Raw genomic sequence first — 15,894 nt, 5'->3', positions numbered from 1 at the left:
AACAGACGGTTGGACAAATTGCATATTGTGAAGCCAGAGGAAGGGATGGGGTAGGTGCGGGGGGATGGAGAGAGAAAGGGGGTAAAGGACAGGGGAGAGATGGGGAGGAAACTTGTACACAACAATCTCTTCTCGTTCATCTAAGCAAATGAAAACGTCCTTGTGCAGGAAGGAACTGCAGTTGCCTGTTTACTGGGGTAACGCAGCGGGACAGGCAGTATCCCTGGAGAGGAGGAACGGGTGACGTTTCGGGTCGGAGCTCTTCCTCAGACATTCTTTATTGGTTTTCATAAAGACCGTTTTTATAATGACCCCGGGACACCAGCGGCCGCTGAGAGGGAGGACCCCGGCTCACCTGGAACCGGCTCACCTGTGCTTCCTCTGCCTGTCCGCACGGAGAGTACAGGAGGGGAGAGGTAGAGATAGAGGGGGCAGGACCGGGGTGTGTCTGAGCCCAATCACCGCGGCGGGGAGGGTGGTGGAGGTGCTCTGATCGACACAATCCCCGTTTTCCGGGTGGAGGGGAGCGGCGCGGCTGTGCTTACCTGTGCCCGACCCCAGCTCACCTGGACCCGGCTCACCTGTGCCCGACCCCGGCTCACCTGGACCCGGCTCACCTGTCCTCCCTCCCTCCCTGTCGGGGCGAAGCTCCCGCGGCCGCTGCTCTCGGCGCAATGAGCGGCGCCGCGCTCCTCTACCTGCTGGCCGGTAAGTGTAGGATTTGGACCGGGCACACCTTGCACACTCGCCCTGCTCACACCCACTCCCCCCGTTCAGCCCACACAAGGGTCTGGGCTCACACCGAGCTGCCGGGGCATTGCAACCTGTAGCACCTTTACCTGGTCGCCCGGACATTAACTTTCAAATAGTGAAAGTCTCCAAAACTCCGAGAGTTGTGCGCGGTGTAAGCACAGCCGAGACTGGGAGAGTTGGTAACTTGTACAGTTGGGCCTAGTTCATCTATCATTATGAATCTCATCTTTAAAATACCTGGAATCATTGAGTCATAGCTTGTGGAAACTGGTCCAACTGGCCCGCACCGAGCAACATGTCCCAGTTACACCACCGCCTGCGTTTGGCCCGTATCCCCCAAACCCTGTCCTATCCATGTCCAAATGTTTCTTAAACGTCGCGACAGTGTCTGCCTCAACTGCCTCCTCCGGCAGCTCGAACATTATATCCACCGCCCTTTGTGTAAAGCAATTACCGCTCAGGTCTCCATTAAATCTCCCCCCCCGACTCAAAAGGTTCACCTGGTTGGATCTTGTTCTGAACTTGGGTCGTGTTGGCAACTGTGCGGGAATTTGTGCGGCCACATTTGGGGCTTGGAAACATGGGTTGGGTTTCCGCGAGGAGACGGAGGGAACTGCAGATGTTGGTTTAGGGGGGGGGGGAGACACAAAGTGCACAAAAAAGACACAGATTGGAGGAATGTTGGAGACCAGTGTGAAGAATGGTCCCGACCAAGAACATCACATATCCATGTTCTCCACAGATGCTGCCTGTCCCGCTGGGTTACTCCAGCACTTTGTGTCTTATTCAGGATCTCCATGAACTGGGATTATTTTAGATGGCGTATCTCGGTCGGCATGGACGGTTGGGCCGAAGGGCCGGTTCCCCTATTTCATCTTTCGAGAGATGCTGCCTGTCCCGCTGGGTTACTCCAGCGTTTTGTGTGTGACTGTCTGACCGTCCGGTTTCGGGGTTGGAGTTGGCCTGCGTTTAACGGCGGGTTGTGTGGTGGTGGGGTTTAGTAATGTCAGTGTTTAACCCCCAACACCCGGCTTCCCGCTCCCTGTCACGTCTCCGGCAGCTCAGTCTAAACCCAACCGCACCGGGCCTGCCTGCCCGCACCGCCCGCTTTGTTTATCGATATTCCCATTACATGTACATTTCAAATCACTCCAGGTAGACAAAATGCTGGAGTAACTCAGCGGGACAGGCAGCATCTCTGGAGAGAAGGAATGGGTGACATTTCGGGTAGAGCCATTTCCCCTCATCCTTACATTCAGCTCTCACCCCCAACGACCACATCTCCCTTCACCCACCCCCCTCTCATCCCCTCTCCCTCCCACCCATATCCCTCCTTCCAGCTCCACTCCTCCTCCTCTCTCCTTATTTGACATTCTTTTGGTTCCTTAGTCACTTACCCCACCCACCAGCCGATCACCCCCTCATCTGTATCCACCTATCACTTGCCAGGCTTTGTCCTGCCCCCTTCCCTCCCCCCACCTTTCTTACCCCCCTTACTCCATCAGTCTGAAGAAGGGACCCGAAACTAAACGTCACTGGTCCATTCCCTCCATAGATACGACCTGACCTGCTGAGTTCCTCCAGCACGTTGTGTTTTGCTTTAGAAGAACTTTCTTTTTAAAATGTTAAAAGACTCTTCATTTCTTGTGAGTGGGTCGTTGATTAATGGTCTGTACCAAGAAAGCACATCACCGCCTCTACTTGCTCAAGAGACTGAGGAAGTTTGGCGTGTCTCCAGTGGCTCTTACAAACTTCTACAGATGCAACACAGAAAGCACACTGTCGAGTTGCATCACAGCTTGGTTTGGAAACAGCTCTGCCCAAGACTACAAGAAATTGCAGAGAGTTTTAGATGTAGCCCAGTCCATCACACAGACCCAACTCCCCACCACTGACTATCTAATCCTCATGCTGTCTCGCAAAAGCTGCCAACATCATCAAAGACTTCTCCTGCCAGAGTCATTCCTTCGTCTCCTCGCTCCTGTCCGGCAGAAGGTACAGAAGCTTGAAAGCGTGCACCACCAGACTCAGAAACAGCTTCTTCCCCTCTGTTATCAGGCTTCTGAACTGTCCTTCCATGAGCTAGAATACTGTCTGATTCACCTCTACCCCATTGCGGACATTGGACTTTGTCTCTGGAACTGGTTTGCTGCCATGCTGATAACTATATTCTGCATTCTGTATCTTCCCCATAGCTCTATCAATTGTACTGGAGTTTGGCTTGACTGTATTTATGTGTAGTATTATCATAGCAAGCAGCATTTTTTTTCATGCTACCTCAGTACAGTTGACAATAATAAACCTAAACCTAACTCAGGCCAAAGCTGACTTGGAACAAGCTGCCAGAGGAGGTAGTTCAGGCTGGGACTATCCCATCTTTCAACAGTAGCATTGCTGTGGGTAATTGCCACTTCCTTCTCCTTGTCGCAGAGCTGTTTCATGCAGAGGTGAGGTGTGTCGTGCCAGAAACTGGGCGTGCCTGAAACCTGTGCCACAATTGTGCAATAAACAGGCCGTTGGAAGATACAAACAATCCTTCTTCCCAACCTGTGATCAAAACACAACTTTGTTCATCATCATTTTGTCTACATTATTAATGTGAAATGAAACTTGCAAATCGAATGTGTTAATCACAAAATGACACAGGGCAGCAAAGAGTTATTTCCAGCATTGTTCTGACCCAGGTATACGCTGGGGTACACAAGAGTAACTGTGTGGCCCCATTCTCTCGCTCTTTGTCCCTTGCCCGGCACGTTATGCATCCACAGATGCATATCCAATCCTGTTTGAAATCGCCAATTCCATTTTCGACATCAGGGATCATAAAAGCTCTTTGACTAAAAACAATTTCCCCCCCTAACTCCATCTCAATCAGCAACAGTCCTCTCCTCCTCCATCAAACCACACCACAAAACTTTCTTTACCTGAGAGAAGCATATGAAATGATGAGAGGCAGAGATAGAGTAGACAGACATCAACTTTTTCTCAAGGATGAGTTGCACCCTGGCCATTCCTTCTTCCCCACTCTCCCATCGGGCAAAAGGTATAGATGTGTGAAAATGCACACCTCCAGATTCAGGGACAGTTGAACCATCCTACCACAACCATAGAGCAGTCCTGAACTGCTATCTACCTCATTGGTGACCCTCAGACTATCACATTGATTGTGCTTTACTGACTTTATCTTGCACTAAACGTTTTTTTTTAAATCTATGAGAGGTGTATAAAATCATGAGAAGAATAGATTGGGTAGATGCACAAAGTCTCTTGCCCAGAGTAGGTGAATTGAGGACCAGAGGACATAGGTTTAAGGTGAAGGGGAAAAGATTTAATAGGAATCAGAGGGGTAACTTGTTTACACAAAGGGTGGGTGGGTGGAACAAGCTGCCAGAGGAGGTAGTTCAGGCTGGGACTATCCCATCTTTTAAGAAACAGTTAGACTGGTACATGGATAGGACAGGTTTGGAGGGATATGGGCCAAACGCAGGCAGGTGGGACTAGTTTAGCTGGGACATGTTGGCCGGTGTGGGTACGTTGGGCCGTGCTGTATCTCTTTATGACTCTATGACTCCCTTATCATTTATCCGTACATTGGGAACGGCTCGATAGTAATTGTGTATTTCTGCTGACTGGATAGCACACAACAAAAATGTTTCATTGTCCCTCGGTACACGTGACAATAAACTAAACTAACTAGGGTGGAAAACTCAAATATAAGGGGAAATAGCTTTAAGATGAGAGGGACAATGTTTGAAAGATGTGCAGGGCATGTTTTTTTACACAGAGGGTAGTGGAGGCCTGGAACGCACTGCTGGGGGTGGTGGTGGAGGCAGATATGATGATGGTGTTTAAGAGACTTTTGGATAGGTACATGGACATGCATAGATCACATGCAGGCAGATTAGTCTTGGTCTTGTCATCCGGTTTGGCAAACATTGTGGGCCGAATGGCCTGTTCTGCTGCTGTACAGTTCTATGTTCTCCTCCAATGAGATAGATCAATTGGTTCTGCCCTTGTTCACTCTATCGTAAGGCCTGTCCAGATTTTCTCCCTTTCCCAATCTCCAAAGATCTGTTTTTTGAAACGGTCCACATGGTTCCTTTTTGAGTGTTATTCACGATTCCCTTTAGCAGACTGTAGGTGAGTGACTGCCTCAATCATTAACCACTACTTTATTTTTGTTTTTGCTGACCAGAAATATGCATTATTTATCCAGTGAAATAGTTGCTGCTTTTGAATGTACTTCCAATCTCCCGACTAATGTTCTCTGAAGGAGTTTGTTTTCCTATCATTTGATCGTAGGGAGAAATGCTGAAAACTAAGGATCTTTGAGGCAGCTTCTGGTTCTGGTACCTTTGGCCTAAATCAGTCATTTTGTGAATGGAAACTTTTAAATCAATGCATTAAGCTGTCTGTGTTGTTTGGCCCTCCGTTGTCACCCAGAATATCGGTGTGCTGAGCTAATCATTTGGGGAAAACGTACATTTTGGTGACTTATGTCAAATAATGAACAGGGTACGGGAAGGTGATTGAGAAACTCGTAAACTGGTGCCGAGACAACAACCTTTCTCTCAGTGTCAGCAACACGAAGGAGAGGATGCGACTATTCTCCGAGTCGCGTCCTCGCCCTACCACCTGGATTGGAGCGGCCTTTCCTGCCGGGGACACGGACCAGAGCTTCAGCAGCGGCAGCGCAGCGCTCGATACATAGCGGAGCGGGCGATTGCTCACCTGGATCGCCGTCGAAGCTCCGGAGTGTTGGGCCTGCTGCTTCTACATCGGAGCTGCGGTTTGGAGAGTTCCCAGCGTGGGCGGCGCTGACTTCAACATCGCGGAGTCCTAAGGGCCTTTGCCGAGGGCCGCCTGCGTTGAATCTCTGCCCATTGCGGCCTGTGGACTTCGGGAGCCGCGGACTCCAGTAGGAGGTGGCCAATTTGGATGTCCAAGCCACTGAGGATGCCCTCCAGTCCCAACGTCGGACTTCCATCACCCCGTCGAGCGGGCCTGAACATCGGGCTGCCCGTAGCGGTGACAGCGGGGGGTTCGGGAGCCCCCTGACCACGGGAGGACAACAGAGGAGGATGACTGAATTTTGGAGCCTTCCCTCACAGTGGGAAACTTTGATCCCGCTGTGTGGGGATGTTTGTGTTAAAGACTATTATTATTCGTATGGCTGTATGGCGACCACACATTTCACTGTACCAGTTGGTACATGTGACAAATATATGTATCTTGTATCTTGATAGTGATCAACTTCAGGAAGCGAAGCGGTACTCACACCTCGGAATACATTGATGGCACCATAGTAGAGATGGATGAAAATATCACGTTTCTAGGAGTAAATATCACCAGCCATTTGTCCTGCACCAGCCATATCGAAGCAATGGCCGAGAGAGCCTCGACTTCCTTACTAGGCTGAGGAAGTTCGGCAAGTCCCCAACAACTCTCACCAACTTCTACAAATGCGGTGTAGGTGGTATTTTATCAGGATGCTTCACAGCATAATTTGGGAACAGCTCCATTGAAGACCTGTAGGGGGTTGTGGACGCTGCCCAGACCATCACACAAACCAACCGCCCTTCCACTGACTCCATCTTCACCTCACGCTGCCTCGGCAAGGCCACCAGCATAATCAAGGACCAGTCTCACCCCAGTCACTCCCTCTTTTCCCCTCTACCTTCGGGCAAGAGGTACTGACGTGTGAATACGCATACCTCCAGATTTAGGGACAGTTTCTTCATGGCTGTTAGCAGGCAACATAACTATCCTATCACCAACTAGAGAGCGGTCCCAACCAACCATCTACCTCATTGGAGACCTTAAAATGATCTTTAATCTGATTTTGCTGGACTTTACCTTGCACTGAACATTATTCCCTTTATCCTGTATCTGTACACTGTGGACGGCATGATTGTAATCATGAATCAATTTGCTGACTGGATAGCATGCAACAAAAAAAGCTTTTCACTGTACCTCGGTACACGTGACAATAACCATATAACAATTACAGCACGGAAACAGGCCATCTCGACCCTTCTAGTCCGTGCCGAACACGTATTCTCCCCTAGTCCCATATACCTGCGCTCAGACCATAACCCTCCATTTCTTTCCCGTCCATATAACTATCCAATTTATTTTTCAATGATAAAAACGAACCTGCCTCCACCACCTTCACTGGAAGCTCATTCCACACACCCACCACTCTCTGAGTAAAGAAGTTCCCCCTCCTGTTACCCCTAAACTTCTGTCCCTTAATTCTCAAGTCATGTCCCCTTGTTTGAATCTTCCCTACTCTCAGTGGGAAAAGCTTATCCACGTCAACTCTGTCTATCCCTCTCATCATTTTAAAGACCTCTATCAAGTCCCCCCTTAACCTTCTGCGCTCCAAAGAATAAAGCCCTAACTTGTTCAACCTTTCTCTGTAACTTAGTTGCTGAAACCCAGGCAACATTCTAGTAAAACTAAATTTAATATCATAAAAACAAAGCAATAAAAGTTGATATCTAATAAGGGGCCACCAAATGCTGACCTGGACTTGAGTTACAGGTAGAGGTTTGATAGGCTGGGACTATTTTGTTTGAAGCGTAAGAGGCTGGTGCGGTGGACAAGATCATGAGGGGCACGGATAAAATGAATTCTCACCGGCTTTTTCCCAGCGTATAGGATTCTTAATCCAGAGGGCACAGGGTTTAGGTATGAGGGGAAAGATTTAATAGGAACCTGAGGGGCAACTTTTTCACTCAGAGGATGGTGGGTGTAGGGAATAAGATGCCAGAGGAGGTAGTTGAGGCAGGGACTATAACAACATTTAAAAGACACTTGGACAGATATGTGGATAGGATAGGCTTGGAGGGATATGGGCCAAAAGTAGACAAATGGGACTGGCTTGGATGGGAACCTCGGTCGGCATGGATGAGTTGGGCTGAAGGGTCTGTTTCTGTGCAGTTCGACTCTATGAAGGTGTCTCCAACCTTAAGCTACACGCAACCCAATATAACTTGCTCAGCTATCTGTAACCTACATTAGAAATTCAAAGTGCTGGAGTAACTCAGTGCATCAGGCAGCATCTTTGGAGAACATGGATAGCTGGCATTTCAGGTCGGGACCCTTCTTCAGACTGAGCTTCGAACAGCAGCCCTGAAGAATGGTCCTGACCTGAAATGTCACCTATCCATGTTCTTCAGTGATGCTGCCTGACCCACTGAGTTACTCCAGCACTTTGTGTCTTTTTTTGTAAATCAACAACTGCATTTCCTTGTGCTCCTGATTACATTAGAGATGATTAGAAACATAGAAATTAGGTGCAGGAGTAGGCCATTCAGCCCTTCGAGCCTGCACCGCCATTCAATATGATCATGGCTGATCATCCAACTCAGTATCCCGTACCTGCCTTCTCTCCATACCCTCTGATCCCCTTAGCCACAAGGGCCACATCTAACTCCCTCTTAAATATAGCCAATGAACTGGCCTCGACTACCCTCTGTGGCAGGGAGTTCCAGAGATTCACCACTCTCTGTGTGAAAAAAGTTCTTCTCATCTCGGTTTTAAAGGATTTCCCCCTTATCCTTAAGCTGTGACCCCTTGTCCTGGACTTCCCCAACATCGGGAGCAATCTTCCTGCATCTAGCCTGTCCAACCCCTTAAGAATTTTGTAATTCTGTAATTTTGTATTAAAGTACAATTTTATTTACGAGTATGTTCAAAACTTTAAATTAACCAAACCTTATCACCATTCTGTACTGAGGATTTTTTTCAATCCTTACAAACAGGGAGAGGATGTTCAAATCATTTATGTCAGCAAAGAGTCTGTTTGCTGACAAAACATCTTCAGATATCAAAATAAACTTTTGCAGTCAACTAACTGTCACAGTCTAGAAAAACACAAAGTGCTGGAGGAACTCAGCGGGTCAGGCAGTACTTGTGGGAGGGATGGGCAGACAATGTTTTGTGCTGGAACCCTTTTTGAGACCATCGGTCTGAAATCAATTGTAGGGAAAGGTTGGATAGGCCGGGATCTTTTATTTTTGAACGTAGGAGACTGTGGGCTGAGCTTGTGGAGGTGCACAAGAACATGAGCAGGACGGATAAAGTGAATGCTCACAAGCTTTTTCCCAGGGTAGAGGATTCCATAACTAGAGGGCATAGACTTAAGTCGAGGGGACAGTGAAAATCTTGCAGCAGCATTTAGGCATATGTGATGCAGTGGGTGGAAATGCTGCCTCATACCATCAGAGACCCAGGTTGGATCCTGACCTCATGCTGTCTACGTGGAGTTTGCACACTCTCTCCGTGACCACGTGGGTTTCCTCTGGGTGCTCTGGTTTCCTCCCACATCCCAAAGACGTGCTTGTTTGTAGGTTAATTGGCCCTCTGTAAATTGCCCTTAGTGTGGAGGAAGTGGATAGGAAAGTGCGATCACATAGAACTAGTGTGAACGGGTGATCGATGGTGGGCCAAAGGGCCTGTTTCCATGCTGTATCTTTCAATCAATCCAAATAAGTGGTACAGTGGTATTCTGTAGGGAGGTTGGATTAAAGTTGCCTGTGTCTGATGTAGGAAAGTTGCTGTTCCTGAACCTGGAGGTGTGGGACTTCAGGCTTTTGTACGTCCTGCCCGACAGTAGCAATGAGAAGCGGGTACGGCCCGGATGGTGGGGATCCTTCATGTAGGGTTGCCAACTTTCTCACTCCCAACTAAGGGACAAAAGGTCAAAATATGGGACAAATTCCCGACAGCAATTCATTGACTGACTCGCCGTGGCTGGGTGTATGAGTTGGCCCGGGTGCTGGACTGCACACAAAGCCCAGCCCAGTTGAGGAGTTTTGGCCCAGGCCACGCAAAGTCCAGCGCCCCGTCCAACTCATGAACCGATGATGAAGGAGGCCATGAGAAGGAGAGGTGGTGGTGGTGTCGGCGGTAAGCGAAGGTCCAAAGGCCGGAATACTGAACGACGGGGCCACGGGCAAGGAGCTGCTGCTGCACTCCATGGGCTGCACTACATCGGGATGGGTGAGGCGGTGGCAGATGAGGAGCTCCGACCCGACATTCCCCTCGAGCCGAGTAGTAGTCAAATACGGGACAAGGGCGGTCCCGTATGGGACAAACCAATATATGTGATGTCCCGGCTAATACGGGACAGTTGGCAACACTACCTTCATGATAGATGCCGCCTTCTTGAGGCAGCGCCTGTTGTGGCTTCATTTGATGGTGTGGAGGGCTGGGCCTATTTTTTAAGTTAAAAGACTTCACACAATGTCTTTATAGGTTTTTCAGCTCTCAATCTCTTCCCAGTTACCACCATTCTGTTTCACACTGCCGGAGAAGGCATCCCGGTCCACTTGCGCTTGTCAGGGTCATAGTTCTCAGAGAGAGCTGACTATACCAAATGTATTTGTGTGTCAGACAAGCTGGTGGGATGAGAATTCTAATCAGGATTGTGGTGTCGGAGCTGTATGTAGATCACAGATGATTTGAGAGAATGGTAATTGATGTTTTTGAGATTCAGTTGGGCCTATAATTTGGCTAACATTTTTTATTCTCTTTTTTAAAATCTAAAGCACTTACATCCTTGAATGCAATGATGGTCAACGTGAAGGTCCCGCACATGGAAATAGCTCGAGGAGATGCTTTACATTTACAATGTACCTATCAAACCACCGCACCAACGAAAAACCATCTTAACATTGAATGGACTCTAGTCGAAGAAGTACCGAGTGAAGAGGAACCAACGGTAAGCATTTGTCTCTGCGGTAGTACTTCTTGAAATGACTTGCTTACAAGTACTATTAATGGTGATGTCCATACACTCGAGATGGCCAGTCAATTCACAAGTTCCGTCACTCAGTGAGTAGGTATGTTACAATACTTACCTTCAGCGGCGTTGAAATTCTGCCACTGGCCGTGTGCACGATTTTGGCGCGTTTGAGGGGGGCGGGGGCTGGGTTAAAACGCGTTTTTTTTTCCGACCTGGTCCTGGATTATATTTTGTTGGAGTGCAAAATTTTGCTAAAGAATCGTTCTGACGGCCGTTCTGTGTGTTTTAAAAAAAAAATTCGCCCGACAAGTTAATCGCTGGAGTGATTTTAAAATCAGCTTCTGAAGCCATCAACGCCGACAACGGGGCCGGATTTTATGTAGGGGACAGGTAAAAGAAAGTAGTTCATTTATATATATAAAAGTGTTTCTTAAGATGCATTTAATTCACATTTTAAGTTGCGAAACGGTGATTTTATTCCCCGAAGAACCGGCAGTGTATTTGCTGCCAATATGGGGGAATAAAAGCACCGCAGCCTCAACGTTCCAAATGGTCGCGTTCCAGAAAACCCCACTCGCAAGCTGATTTAAATGGCCATTAATTTACAGGTATTAAACATTAAATTCCTTCCATTTGGCCTATAAACCCAAGACAATGAGATTTAAAAATTATGTTATATTCTGAATTCTTGTGTGAATGTTATTTGGACACTTAGGCTATTTAAAAATGTTAATCTATTCTTAAGAAATGGATAGATGTTTAGATCTAGTAATTGAATTGAATAGTCTACAGCACCTTGCTTGTGCCTTATTTCTTAAATATCTTTGGCGGGACAGTGGAGTTTACACGTTCTCCCTGTGACCGTGTGGGTTTCCTCCGGATGCTCCGGTTTCCTCCCACATCCCAAAGACGTGCGGGTTTGTAGGTTAATTGGTGCTCTGTAAATTGCCCCCAGTGTGTAGAGAGTGGATGGGGAAAGGGAGATAATATAGAACTGGTGTGAACAGGTGATCGATCGATGGTCAGCGTGGACTCGGTGGCCTGATGGTCCTGTTTCCATGCTGTGTCTCAAAACTAAACACATATCCATTGCTTTTAGTCATAAAGGATTTTCAAGTTGAATTTATTTTTGTATGGGTGCAGTCTGTTTATGCTGGAAAGGTTCAGTGTTTTGTAACTAGCAGAGTGGATAAGGGAGAACCAGTGGATGTGTTATATCTGGACTTTCAGAAGGCTTTCGACAAGGTCCCACATAAGAGATTAGTATACAAACTTAAAGCACACGGTATTGGGGGTTCAGTATTGATGTGGATAGAGAACTGGCTGGCAGACAGGAAGCAAAGAGTAGGAGTAAACGGGTCCTTTTCAGAATGGCAGGCAGTGACGAGTGGGGTACCGCAAGGCTCAGTGCTGGGACCCCAGCTATTTACTTTTTTTATTAATGATCTGGATGAGGGAATTGAATGCAACAACTCCAAGGTTGCGGATGACATGAAGCTGGGGGGCAGTGTTAGCTGTGAGGAGGATGCTAGGAGGCTGCAAGGTGACTTGGATAGGTTGGGTGAGTGGGCAAATGCATGGCAGATGCAGTATAATGTGGATAAATGTGAGGTTATCCACTTTGGTGGCAAAAACAGGAAAGTAGACTTTTATCTGAATGGTGGCCGATTAGGAAAAGCGGAGATGCAACGAGACCTGGGTGTCATGGTACACCAGTCATTGAAAGTAGGCATGCAGGTGCAGCAGGCAGTGAAGAAAGCAAATGGTATGTTGGCATTCATAGCAAAAGGATTTGAGTATAGGAGCAGGGAGGTTCTACTGCAGTTGTACAGGGTCTTGGTGAGACCACACCTGAAGTATTGTGTACAGTTTTGGTCTCCTAATCTGAGGGAAGTCATTCTTGCCATAGAGGGAGTACAGAGAAGGTTCACCAGACTGATTCCTGGGATGGCAGGACTTTCATATGAAGAAAGAACGGATAGACTCGGCTTGTACAATACAATACAATTTATTTGTTGTCATTTGAACCTCATTGAGGTTCAAACGAAATTTGGTTTCTGCAGTCATACACACAAGGAAAAGAACCAAGACACAACACAATTTACACAAACATCCATCACAGCGCATCTCCTCCTCGCTGTGATAGAAGGCAAAGACTTATCTTTCCCCTGCTCTCCCCATTCTCCTCCCGATGTCAGAGTCAAAGCCCCCGGCGGGCGATGGTAAGTGTCCCGCGGTCAATAAACCGCGCCGGGCGATGATGTAAGGCCCCGCTCCAGATAATCTTCAACCCTGCAACTCGGGCGGGTGAAGTCGCCGTTGCAGAAGCCCCGAAAAGCGGTCTCCCAGCAGGGACCCGTGGGCTTCCGGTGTTACTGTCTACCAGACCTGCAGTAAGCCTCCGAATCCCTGGGGTCGGGTCGCAGCCGTGCGCCACCACCGCTCCTCCCGCTCCGAACTCGGCCAGCTCCGCGATGGTGAGTAGGTCCGCAGCTCCGTGACTGGGGCCCCAGGTCGTTCCTGCTGGAGGCCGCTCCACGGTGCTAGGCCCCAACGACAACGGAGACCCGACAGAGAAAAGGTCGGGTTCTCCTTACAGGGAAAAGATTTTAAAAGTTTCACCACCCCCCGCCCCCCACACACATACCCACACACATACCCCACACACATACCCAGTTAAAAAAAAAACAAATTACATTCAAACGAGACAAAAAATAATAAAAAGACAGACGGACTGCAGAGGCCGCTGCGACGCTAGAATTTAGAAGACTGAGGGGGGGATCTTATAGAAACGTACAAAATTCTTAAGGGGTTGGACAGGCTCGATGCAGGAAGATTATTCCCGATGTTGGGGAAGTCCAGAACTAGGGGTCACAGTTTAAGGGAAGTCTTAAGAGGGAAGTCTTTTAGGACCGAGATGAGAAAATCATTTTTTACACAGAGAGTGGTGAATCTGTGGAATTCTCTGCCACAGAAGGTAGTTGAGGCCAGTTCATTGGCTATATTTAATAGGGAGTTAGATGTGGCCCTTGTGGCTAAAGGGATCAGGGAGTATGGAGAGAAGGCAGGGATGGGATACTGAGTTGGATGATCAGTCATGATCATATTGAATGGCGGTGCAGGCTCGAAGGGCCGAATGGCCTACTCCTGCACCTAATTTCTATGTTTCTATGTATCTCAGAACTGTCAATAAAGATGGGCAGGAGTGTGTCCAATGTCCGCCCTCACATCCAGCGGCTGTTCTCACCACCTCCGCCCTTGGAACCAAGTCTCCGGTAGGCGGCGCGACTCTCGTCAGCAGCAGCCTCTGCAGTCCGTCTGCGTTTTTATTATTTTATGTCTATGTTTTAATGTAGTTTTTGTTATTTTTGTTGGGGTATGTGTGTGGGGGGTGTGGGGGGGTTGGGGGTAACTTTTAAATCTCTCCCTGCACGGGAGACCCGACCTTTTCTTTGTCGGGTCTCCGTTGTCGTTGGGGCTGCAACGAGGAGCGGCCTCCAACAGGAAGACCGGGGGCTCCAGTGCCGACACTCACCTCGCCGTCGCGGAGCTGGCCGAGTCCAGAGCGGGTGGAGCTGTGGTGGACGCTGCTGCGACCCGACCCCCGGAGATTCGGAGGCTGCAACTGCGGGTTTGGCGGACGGCGACACCGGGAGCCCGCGGGTCCCTGGAGGGAGACCGCTTTTCGGGGCTCCCGCAACGGCGACTTCTCCCGCCCGAGTTGCGGGGTTGAGGAGCTCCTGGAGCGGGGCCTACATCACCGCCCCGCGCGGCTTGGAATGGCCGCGGGTCTCTGCGAGCGCACGCCGGGGGCTCTAACACCAAGACCCGGTGTGCGACCTTGCATCACCCGGCGTGGCTTAAATGACCACGGGACAATCGCCATCGCCCGCCGGGGGCTTTGACTTTGACTCTGACATCGGGGGGGAGAGTGCAGTGGAGAGAAAAGTTTTTTTGGCCTTCCATCACAGCGATGTGATGGATGTTTATGTAAAATATGTTGTGTCTTGGGTCTATTTGTTTGTAATGTATGGCTGCAGAAACGGCATTTCGTTTGGACCTCAAGGGGTCCAAATGACAATAAATTGAATTGAAAAAAAAAAAGAAACTGACCCAGGTATCCCATCGGTCGAGCACCTCTTGGGTGGCAGTTAAGCCTCAGGATCCACTTCCACCTTATTGAGGTCTACAAGATCACGATGGGCATGGAGAGAGTGAACGCTCACTGTCTTTGTCCCAGGGTAGAGGATTCTAAATCTAGAGGGCACAGGCTTAAGGTGAGAGATTTAAGAGGGGTAACCTTTTCACTCACAGTGTAGTCCTTATCTGGACTGAGCTGCTTATGGAAGCTGCAAATGCAGGCAAAAGAGGTTAAGTAGGGACAACTTGGTCATGATGGACAGGATATGCCGAAGGGTCTCGACTCGAAACGTCACCTATTCACGTTCTCCACAGATACTGCCTGACCCACTGAGTTACTCCAGTACTTTGTGTCTTTTTTTGTAAACCAGCATCTGTAGTTCTTTGTGTCTGCTTTGTCCAATACTAAGTTCTACTGTTCTTTTAAGATCGATGTAATCCAGTACTTCTACGACGGAATATACAGCGTTGGAAAAAACTACAAGGGCAGAGTAAACTTTACAGGAGATGCCAACGGGGAAGATTGTTCAATAGCGATCCAGAATGCGCAGATAACTGACACTGGAACCTACGTGGTAGAAGTCACAACACCTTTTGACTTGGTTGGTACGCGGAAAGAAACAGTGGATGTGACTGTATTGGGTAAGGGCTTCGGAAAATATTTCTATGCAGATTTCAGCTTGCTTAGTAGTAATGTGTCATTACTAGCTTTCATGTAAAATGTCCAGGTCTTTGAATGCGTTTTTAAATGATACTAGACTAAGTGTTCACACGGGAGGGCGGGTCCCCCGAAGCAATATTTCACCTCTCCACCAATTCCAATATTGGTGGCCAGTGGGGGGGCTTTCCTGAGTGCTGGTATGGGTTCTTGGGGTGGCATCTCAGTCCCTCAAGCCTGATCTGCTGGCAGCTCACTCATGGCTGGTGGGCTGGCAGTTGACTCATGACTATTCCTTGAAATTCCTATTCAAGCAGGGTGCAAGGCCACCAAATTCAAGTGCCACCATTTGCAGTAAGTAGTGCCTTTCAACTTCAAGCCAATGCATCCACGCCACCATTTGCTGTAAGTAGTGCCTTTCAAATTCAAGCCAAAGCACCCAAGCCACCATTTGGTGTAAGTAGTGCCTATCAACTTAAAGCCTAAGCACCCAAGCCACCATTTGTAGTAAGTAGTGCCTTTCAACTTCAAGCCATAGCACCCAAGCCACCATTTGCAGTAAGTAGTGCCTTTCAACTTCATGACACCA

The 15,894-nt window shown here is 48.5% G+C and overlaps 1 protein-coding gene across 1 annotated transcript; it reads left to right on the top strand.

Moving 5' to 3' along the window:
* The first annotated feature begins 518 nt into the window (after positions 1 to 518).
* Positions 519 to 15,366, top strand: LOC116980255 (V-set and immunoglobulin domain-containing protein 1-like). The gene is made up of 3 exons (XM_033032307.1): positions 519 to 708; positions 10,311 to 10,483; positions 15,076 to 15,366. Exons 1-3 carry the CDS (start codon positions 675 to 677, stop codon positions 15,364 to 15,366), a joined length of 498 nt encoding a protein of 165 aa, XP_032888198.1. The 5' UTR covers positions 519 to 674.
* Positions 15,367 to 15,894: the final 528 nt, after the last annotated feature.

This window comes from Amblyraja radiata, chromosome 14, assembly GCF_010909765.2.
Source record: "Amblyraja radiata isolate CabotCenter1 chromosome 14, sAmbRad1.1.pri, whole genome shotgun sequence".
Taxonomy (NCBI): Eukaryota; Metazoa; Chordata; class Chondrichthyes; order Rajiformes; family Rajidae; genus Amblyraja; species Amblyraja radiata.
This window is presented reverse-complemented; position numbering and strand designations above follow the sequence as displayed.